General features: G+C 42.4%; 1 protein-coding gene across 1 annotated transcript; it reads right to left on the bottom strand.

The window, feature by feature from the left end:
* Positions 1–6,833: 6,833 nt before the first annotated feature.
* On the bottom strand, positions 6,834–9,367 carry LOC103207640 (zinc finger protein 850-like). The gene is made up of 5 exons (XM_042782595.1): positions 9,246–9,367; positions 8,978–9,113; positions 8,340–8,911; positions 6,995–8,281; positions 6,834–6,933 (listed from the first exon to the last, which is right to left on the bottom strand). The coding sequence occupies exons 1-5, from the start codon at positions 9,365–9,367 to the stop codon at positions 6,834–6,836; spliced, it is 2,217 nt and encodes a 738-aa protein (XP_042638529.1).
* Positions 9,368–9,699: the final 332 nt, after the last annotated feature.

The raw sequence follows: 9,699 nt of genomic DNA, 5'->3' as shown, positions 1-9,699 counted from the left end.
AACAATATCATTAGTATCACATGCAAAAAAAAATCTTGCAGGAGATTCAAAAACGGTTGCAGCAGTATATTGACAGAGAACTTCCAGAAATGCAAGCTGGATTCAGAAGAGGATGTGGAACAAGGGATATCATTGCTGATGTCAGATGGATCTTGGCTGAAAGCAAAGAATACCAGAAATATGTTTACTTCTGTTTTATTGACTACACAAAAGCATTAGACTCTGCAGATCATAACAAATTATGGATGATATTGAGAAGAATGGGAATTCCAGAACACTTAATTATGCTAATGAGGAAACTGTACGTAGACCAGAAGGCTGTTCGAACAGAACAAGAGGATACTGCATGGCTTAAAATCAGGAAGGGAGTGCATCGGGGTTGTTTCCTTTCACCATAGTTATTCAGTTTCTATGCTGAGCATATAATCTGAGAGGTTGGACTATATCAAGAAGAGCATGGTGTCAGGATTGGAGGAAGACTCACTAACAACCTGTGATAAGCAGATGACACAACTCTGCTTGCTGATTGTGAGGATGACTTGTGTAAGGCCACAGTAAGGAGAAGAGGAAGCACAAAAGTGAGGTTAAAGAGAAGTTTTTATTCTGAATTTCCAGGTGAGGTTTACGGGTCCCTGAGAGGGGCCCGGGTGAGGTTCATGGGTCCCTGAGAGGGGCCTGAGAAGTCGCACTGCCTGGCTGGGGAGGGGATGGTTTATAGTCTTGTGGAGGACCTAAGTGGGGACACTAAGGAAATGGTGGGGTCCAATTAGTTGTTAGCATGGGTCTGTACTTAATTAGCATGAGGAGGTTTCATAAGAGGAAGTTTGCCACTGCATGGGACTTTCCAGTCTGGGCGGGTTCTGCCACTTTGGTTGTCTTATCAGGCTGTCTCATCAGGGCCTGACACCCGGAGGAAGCTGCTAACTGAAATATTGGTGGCTTGGGTTTGCTTCGGCCTAACAACTTGAAGCCCTTACTGATGAAGATTAAAGAATACAGTTCACAGTATGGATAACAACATAGAGAAAACAAAAATCCTCATGACTGGACTAACAAGCAGCATCATGATAAATGGAGAAAAGATTGAAAGTTGTCAAAGATTTTATATTAACTTGGTTCCACATTCAACACCAATGAAAGCAGCAGTCGGGAAATCAGATGACATTGCACAGGGCAAATCTGCTGCAAAACACCTTTAATGTGCTAAAGTGCAAAGATGTCTCTTTGAAAACTAAGGTGTGCCTAACCCAAGCCATGGCATTTTCAGTCGCCTCATGTGCATGTGAAAGCTGGACAGTGAATAAGGACGACGGAAGAAGCTGAAGCCAGTGAAGGATACTGAAAGTACCACAGATGGCCAACAGAATGAACAAATCTGTCCTGGAGGAAGTGCAGCCAGAATGCTGGTTGGAAGGGAGAATGGCCAGACTGTCTCACCTACTTTGGTCATGTGAGAAGGGACCATTCCCTGGAGAAGAATATCATGCTTGTTAAAGTGGAGGGTCAATGAAAAAGGAGAAGGCCCTCAAGGAGATGGATTCACACAGTGGCTGCAACGATGGGCTCAGGTGGATGGGATTGTGAGGGTGGCACAGGACAGGCAGGGTTTCATTCTGTTGTACATAGGGTTGCTATGAGTCAGAGCCAGCTTAGTGGTACCTAACAACAACATGGGGATCTAGCTTCTGTTAGGTGGAACTGGCTCAAATGAAGTATGCAGGCTAACGAAATGTAACATAATGGTGATAAATAGAAATTCAAATTAAGTTCCAACAATCTAGCACAAATTCATGTGTTCTTTTAGATTTTTCATTTTGAGGGCAACTGAGAAGGTGGCTCTACCTATTGTGGGGTTGAATGTCATGGAAACGTCCCACCCAACATTTTGCAAATTGAGGATTCCCTTGTGAAGATCTCCTACTGAGTCAAAACTGCACTTTGAAGTCTGTTTGTGGATCCCTTGTTTAGTGGCCACAGGACTGACGAAGTGGAGGAGCCCCCATGTGACTAAAGGATCTGAAGCATATAAGAGACAGGAGCATGGGGGGGAATGGTCAACTCTGTGCGTGGGGGCAGCTTTGCAGGCCCAACAATTTCTGCCACAAGGGGGCGCCAGAATACAGAGGATGGTGGGATAGGGAGGGGTCAGAGGGATGCAGTCCTAGGAGAGTTGGTCATTGCAGGCCAGCTGGGCAAGATGGGTAGAAGGGCATCAGCTAGTGTTTCCAGGAAATCACACTGCAAGGGTCTCCCTGCACCTACACCCACCTACCGTTGCCAATCCTCCGGGACCTGAGAGCTCCAAGCAGACAACAGTTCTCCTAGTGGGAGTTGGCAAGTTGCCCAAGTATGAGCCAACACCAAGCCATGTTCTTGTCAGGACTCACACAAGGACACGTCCTGGAAATGCTGAAGGACATAAATTGATTTTAAAACTTGAAAGCCCAGCATCACATAACTGAGATAAGGTCCTACTGTGGCCAGTGGGGCCACACTGGAGTGCTGGTCCAGGGCGAGAGCCACGAGTGGGATTTGCTTGGTTGGGAGTATTAGATTTGTTAACTAGAGATCCCATTTGCTCAGTTCTGGGCCTTAATGTGAAATGCCCTATTTTCCCCTTAAACAGAATGGGACATTGGCAGTGGCCATGTTCTGGGATCCCATAGAATTCATGGCAAGTTGGTTGTAAATGAGGAAGAGGGCCTAGTGATGTCCTACTGGCTTTTGTTTTCCCATTTGCATCATATATTTAGGAATCATATCCCAAGAAAAGACCAAACCCACTGTGCAGGCCCCTGAGAAGAGGATGAGGCTGTCCTACGGTGGTCGCTCAGGCCTGGTGGCCTCCCCTACCCTCTTCCCCCACTGACACACATTGCAGTCTTCTTACAGACTGAGCAAGGAGTCCTCCTCGGCCTCCTGCAAAGCACTGTATGGGTAACATACAGGGAAATCTCAAGCCCTTCACACAATCCCACTCTGCTTTCAGACAATCCAAATACTCCTTCACTGAAACTTCATCCAAGGTTGATCCTTCTTCAAAATCTAGTAACTACCTTTTGCTTTGGTTGCGATATGCATTCTCCTGTTAACGTACTTTGCTTTGTTGCAATAAGGTGTGTGGGGGGAGGAAAAACCACCTCATATTGTCAAACTGTTTAAGTTCGTTGTTAGGGCTCTTTGGCTGTTTAGAATAGGAAAAGTGGAAGGCACACAAATGCTAGCGATGTAATAGGAGAGAGACGGGTTGAAAGCACAGGCTGACTGAACTACTATCAGGCAGGCTCAAATGAAGGGCTATGCAGCCGGAAAAAACTGGGTAAGGAAGAGCACCAGGAACTGAGACAGATCCATTTCCAGGATGTTTTCTTAAGTGGGGCAAAGAACATTTATGTGAAGATAACATGACAGATAACTAAGGAATGTTATATATGCATTTACCTAATCTGAGGGAGGGCTATTTCTCAGAAATGCTGAAAAGTGACTCCAGAAACACTACAATTGGAAAAGGTTATTAAAATGGGAACGGTTGGTAAGTGGTGGTGATACTAACAGAGCACAGGTGGGAGGGAAGGAGTCAAAGAGTTCTGAGTACACCTTTTTATATAGTTTTGAGTTTTGAGCCATGTGGAAGTTCTGTTTGTTAAAGAAATGTAAAAATGAAAGCATACTTTCAAATGAAATGCAAACACAACCCACTGAACATATGAAATGCCATGGCCTGCCAGTGTGCCCTACTGTGGAGGCTGGTATATTGCTGATGCAGGAAGCTCTGCTACCAGTATTTCAATCTAAAGAAGGTTTAGAGGAGCTTCCAGACTGAAGCCAACTAAGGAAGAAGGCTTCATGACCCACGACAGAAGCCGAGTGAATGAAAACCTACAGGTGACAAGAACACACTTCCGAGATAGCGGACAATATTTATGACTATATATATATATATACTGTGTTATGTGGAACACCATCCAACACAGTGATGAGTCCCCAAGATAGGAAGGGGCTGCATACAAGGAATCATGAAGATGATGCAGGACTGGTGACATTTTGTTCTGTAACAAATAAGGCCAAGGAGCCACAGCAGCACAATGGGTAAGTACTTGGCTGCTAACTGGAAGGTTGACAGTTCAAATCCACCAAGTGTCTCTATGGGAGAAAGAGCTGGCAATTTGCTTCCATAAAGACAGCAGCCTAGGAAACCCTATGGGCCAAATTTACTGTGACAAACAGAGTCACAATGCGTTAGAATTGACTCAAATGAACCTAGCAACAACAATATACATAGATTGGAGCCAACACAATGGCAACAAACAAAATCAAACTGATCACATAAACATGCAGAGGAGTTTGTGCTCAAGGAAATGTCTGAGCATAATCTTATATATAAGCCTTCATGTAAGCATACAATTAGTAAGTACAAAAATGAAGTCATGTGCTGCATGATGTCCACTCAGGCAATGACTGCACACACGTGTCCGTGGTCCCATATAGACAAAACAGAGAATCAGAGAATGGGACATAGCAGACATACCTGGACTTAACTAACACAGCAGCTTCCTGCATACCAGACATGTTATCTCATGTCTCCTGCATACCAAGTCATTGCATGTTGTTATGTCCCATCGAGTGGGACCCGACTCATAGCGACCCCTCCTTGGGTTTCTGAGGCAGCATCACTACGGAAATAGATTGCCCCATCTTCCTTCCGAAGGTATAAGATGTAAATAAGCTATAATACATGTCGTTAGTCATGATAAAACCAGGTTTCTTCTAAACTGTGTATGTATTGTTGTTGTTATGTGCCATCAAGTCAGATCTGACTCATAGCGACCCTCCTTAGGTTTCCGAGGCACTATCACTACAGAAGTAGATTGTCCAACCTTCCTTCTGAGGAGTGGCTGGTGGGTTTGAACCGCCAGCCTGCTGGATTGCAGTCAAGTGACTTAGGCACTGCGCCACTAGAGCTCCTAGTATGTATTGTACAGACATAAAATAGTAGACAGTGCCAGGATGTACCATTTACACCATTCTTCCCATGAATGTTTTCTGCTTCATCTTAATAACTTGCGTTAAGCAAATATTTCTGAAAACCATTAGCATTTGACCCTAAAATACATCTGTGTGCCCCATATGGGCTAGCCAACTTCCACTTAGCAAGTTTTCCCCATGTCACCCAAAACTCTTAAAAAGGTCCTGCTTCACCTCACTCTTTGGAATTTAGCTTAGACTTAGCTGAAGTATCTCTCTGCCTGTCATACCCTGAATAAAATCTAGTGTGCTTATTTAAAATTATCTGGCACCACTTCTTTAACATTTTAAAGAGTTATAACCTTAAACTTGTAGTGAGTATAGGAGCATCAATTTATGATATGTGTAGTTTAGATGTTGAAAAAAAGGTTGAGACAAACTTGACTCAATGGCAAGAGGTTTGGGTTTAGCACTGAGACCATGTATTGCACAGACCGTGACTTTTAAAAGGAAGCAGAGGTTTAGGCAGAAATGAATGATTCCAAGCCCACAACAGGAAAGTACAAAATAATCCAGGATTTTTTTTTTTTTTTTTTGCATTGAAACACTCATAGGGTTGTGTCAGCAAACTGTGTAGCTACTGTAATTAAGAAACTGAATGAACTTTCATTTTAATTAATTTAAATATAACAGTAAACTTGATTCAATTACAGGAAAAGTACGTTTGGAGTAACCCGACACAGTGAATCTACTTTTTGAACAATAAAATATATGATATATACTGCTTCTGGATTCTGGCAGACTGAGTACAATAGGAAGAAAACATAAAATAATCCAAAATATATGTATATTAATTACTTTGGTTGTAAATTTCATGTACAGTTTTTAAAATGAGAATGAGTAACTTGATATATGAGGTGAAATAAGACTTCACTGAAAATTCCACAATTACATTTTAAATTTTCTAATATATTAAAATATTTTAAATCACATCTTTGACTTGTATTACATTTGCATTAGACAGAATTGTGCTAAAACCAACATCTACTTTACAACAAACTGATAAAATCATGATAAACCTAATATAGCAAAACCTGTGAGAGCCAGAAATCAACAAGACTGCCTTGGTTCCTCCAGGTGTTGCATGTAGTCCACCTTTCACAGGGTTCTTACCACACTTCTCTCATTCTCCATTAAGAATGCTACTTCACAGATACCTAGTGAGTTTTCCTTCTCTGACAGGTATCTGACATTCAGTTTTTTGGCTTTCACAGGTTTCAGAATACAGAACACTTGAACATTTTACTAAACAAGCAGGAAAATATACTCTGAGGCAGATTAAACAGAACTAAAAAGAAAAAGGCAATGTGGAAATCTTGTTTGGATCCTAGCTTCAAGTAACTGAATACCTGTAATAGGTACTTCATGGGCAACTGGAGAAATTTTCATTTGTTGTGTGGGATAATGAAGATCTGTGCTTTTTGGTAGGAAATGGCCTTGTTTGTAGGAAGTACATGCTTAAAAGGGGAAGTGAATGTCTGCAATTAACCACTGGTAGTTTCAGGATAAGTGCATGTGCATATATGTGTGTATGTATATACATACATACACACACACACACTCCTTACATTTATAAAGTCTTCCCCACCCAACCTTTTTATGTAATTAACGAAGTTTCAGGATTTCAAAAAAGAATCCACATTCTGTACATTCAAAACTTTCCTCTCCAGAGTGATTCCTTATGTATTCAACAAGGTAAGAGAAATAAGTAAATACTTTCTGACATTCCTCACATTCATAAATTCTCTCCCACTGTGAGGATATTTATAATCAATAAGCCCTGGACACTGAAGGTTTTCCCACATTCCTTACCGCAAGCCTCTCTCTGCACTCTGAGTTCTTATGTGTGCAATGAACTGTGAGGACTTGCAAAACATTTTGTAGCATTCCTTACATTCATAAGGCTCTCTACACTGTGAATCTTCATATGTATAATGAGGTCTTGCTGTAATCTTTATATTAATAAGACCTCCCTGCACTGTGAGTTCTCATATGTTTAGTGAGGTGTGAGGAAGCATGAAAGGCTTTGCCACATTCCTTACATTCATAAGGCCTCTCTCCACTGTGAGTTCTCATATGTATAGTGATTTTTGAGGACTGACTAAAGCCTTTGCCACATTTCTTACATCTATAAGGTTTCTCTCCGCTGTGACTTCTTAAATGTGACGTGAGGGCTGATGGGCAAGTAAAGGCTTTCCCACATTCCTTACATTCGTAAAGCCTCTTTCCACTGTGAATTCTCAAATGTATAATGAGTTGTGAGGAATTACAAAAGGCTTTGCCACATTCCTTACATACATAAGACCTCTCTCCACTGTGAATTATCATATGTCTAGTGAGGTTTGAGGATTGATGAAAGGCTCTGCCACATTCCTTACAAACATAAGACCGCTCTCCACTATGAATTCTCCCATGCATATAGAGATTAGAGAGCTTAACAAAGGTTTTGCCACATTCCTTGCATTCATAAGGCCTCTCCCCATTGTGAGTTCTCCTATGTAGAGTGAGGCATGAGGAATGCCTAAAGGCTTTTCCACATTGTTTACATTCGTAAGGTTTCTCTCCACTGTGAGTTCTCATATGTGGAATGAGGTGTGAGGCCTGACGAAAGGCTTTGCCACATTCCTTACATCCATAAGGTCTCTCTCCACTGTGACTTCTTAAATGTGAAATGAGGGCTGGTGGGAAAGGAAAGGCTTTGCCACATTCCTTACATTCATAAGGCCTCTCTCCACTGTGAGTTCTCATATGTCCAGTGAGGTGTGAGGAAAGACGAAAGGTTTTGCCACATTCCTTACATTCATAAGGCCTCTCCCCACTGTGAATTCCCATATGTCTAGTGAGGTGGAAGTAAAGACGAAAGGCTTTGCCACATTGCTTACATTCATAAGGCCTCTCTCCACTGTGAGTTGTCATATGTGCGGTGAGGTGTGAGGAAGCACGAAAGGCTTTGCCACATTCCTTACATTCATAAGGCCTCTCCCCACTGTGAATTTTCATATGTTTAGTGAGGTGTGAGGGAAGACGAAAGGCTTTGCCACATTCCTTACATTCATAAGGCGTCTCCCCACTGTGAGTTCTCATATGTCTAGTGAGGCGTGAGGAAAGACGAAAGGCTATGCCACATGCCTCACATTCATAAGACCTCTCTCCACTGTGAGTTCTCATATGTCCAGTGAGGTGTGAGGAAAGACGAAAGGCTTTGCCACATTCCTTACATTCATAAAGCGTCTCCCCACTGTGAGTTCTCATATGTCTAGTGAAGTGTGAGGAAAAACAAAAAGGCTATGCCACATGCCTCACATTCATAAGACCTCTCTCCACTGTGAGTTCTCATATGTCCAGTGAGGTGTGAGGAAAGATGAAAGGCTTTGCCACATTCCTTACATTCATAAGGCGTCTCCCCACTGTGAGTTCTCATATGTCTAGTGAGGTGTGAGGAAAGACGAAAGGCTATGCCACATGCCTCACATTTATAAGGCGTCTCCCCACTGTGAATTCTCTTATGTTTAGTGAGGTTTGAGGAAAGACGAAAGGCTTTGCCACATTCCTTACACTCATAAGGCCTCTCCCCACTGTGAGTTCTCATATGTCTAGTGAGGCGTGAGGGAAGACGAAAGGCTATGCCACATGCCTCACATTCATAAGGCCTCTCTCCACTGTGAGTTCTCATATGTCTAGCGAGGCGTGAGGAAGAACGAAAGGCTTTGCCACATTCCTTACATTCATAAGGGCTCTCCCCACTGTGAGTTCTCATATGTCTAGTGAGGCGTGAGGGAAGACGGAAGGCTTTGCCACATTCCTTACACTCATAAGGCCTCTCTCCACTGTGAGTTCTCATATGTCTAGTGAGGTGTGAGGAAAGACGAAAGGCTATGCCACATGCCTCACATTCATAAGACCTCACTCCACTGTGAGTTCTCATATGTCTATTGAGGCATGAAGACCAAGCAAAGGATTTCCCACATTCCTTACATTCATAAGGCTTCTCTCCACCGTGACTTCTTACATGTAAGGTGAGTTGTGATGGCCAATTAAAAGCTTTCCCACACTCCTTACATTCATAGGGTTTCTCTCCAGTACGAGTTCTCACAGGAGCACAGAGGTAAGAGGGACAACTGCAGGCTTCTCCACATCCCTTACACTGATGGGCATCACGTCCAGAGTGAGATCTGAGACGATGCTTAAGTGATGAACAATTCCTCATGGATTTTCCACACTCAAGGCACACAGAAGGGTATACTTCCACGGGAGTTCTTTTGAGCACAGAAAGATCTGGAATCCGGGTGAAGGTCTGTCCACACTGACCGTCTTCATTACTTTCATAGAGCTTCTCTACCATACGTCTTCTGTTAAACACAGGCAGCAGGCTGTCGGATATAAATTTGTTGGCATTGCACCATTACGATAAACAGGAAACATGTATTATTTTTGCCTTAAATTGTCTCATGTTTCATAAATTAAATCATCTGGCTGAGATGGTACCATTATTTTTACTGTGCTTCAAAAATTTATGGCTTTTTGATATACTGTATATACGTGAAATGTTTCAAATAGTATCTCACTCACAAATAGGAAAATATTGTACTGTAAAACTGTGAATATTTTTTATATATATGTGTGTTTGTGTGTTTGTGTATGAGCTCTGGTACCATAGTGCCTAAGGCACTTGAC

This window comes from Orycteropus afer, unplaced genomic scaffold, assembly GCF_000298275.1.
Source record: "Orycteropus afer afer isolate SDZICR_OR568_19922 unplaced genomic scaffold, OryAfe1.0 scaffold00384, whole genome shotgun sequence".
In the NCBI taxonomy this organism is placed as follows: domain Eukaryota; kingdom Metazoa; phylum Chordata; class Mammalia; order Tubulidentata; family Orycteropodidae; genus Orycteropus; species Orycteropus afer.
This window is presented reverse-complemented; position numbering and strand designations above follow the sequence as displayed.

Bases quoted from the DNA above. Each gene is read 5' to 3' on its own strand.
- LOC103207640 (XM_042782595.1), bottom strand. From the start codon at position 9,367: ATGGTAGAGAAGCTCTATGAAAGTAATGAAGACGGTCAGTGTGGACAG. The intron at 9,114-9,245 runs GTGTGGAAAATC...TGCTCCTGTGAG, and splicing joins TACCCTTCTGTGTGCCTTGA to AACTCGTACTGGAGAGAAAC. The intron at 8,912-8,977 runs GCTTGGTCTTCA...TATGAATGTGAG, and splicing joins AGGAATGTGGGAAATCCTTT to GCATGTGGCATAGCCTTTCG.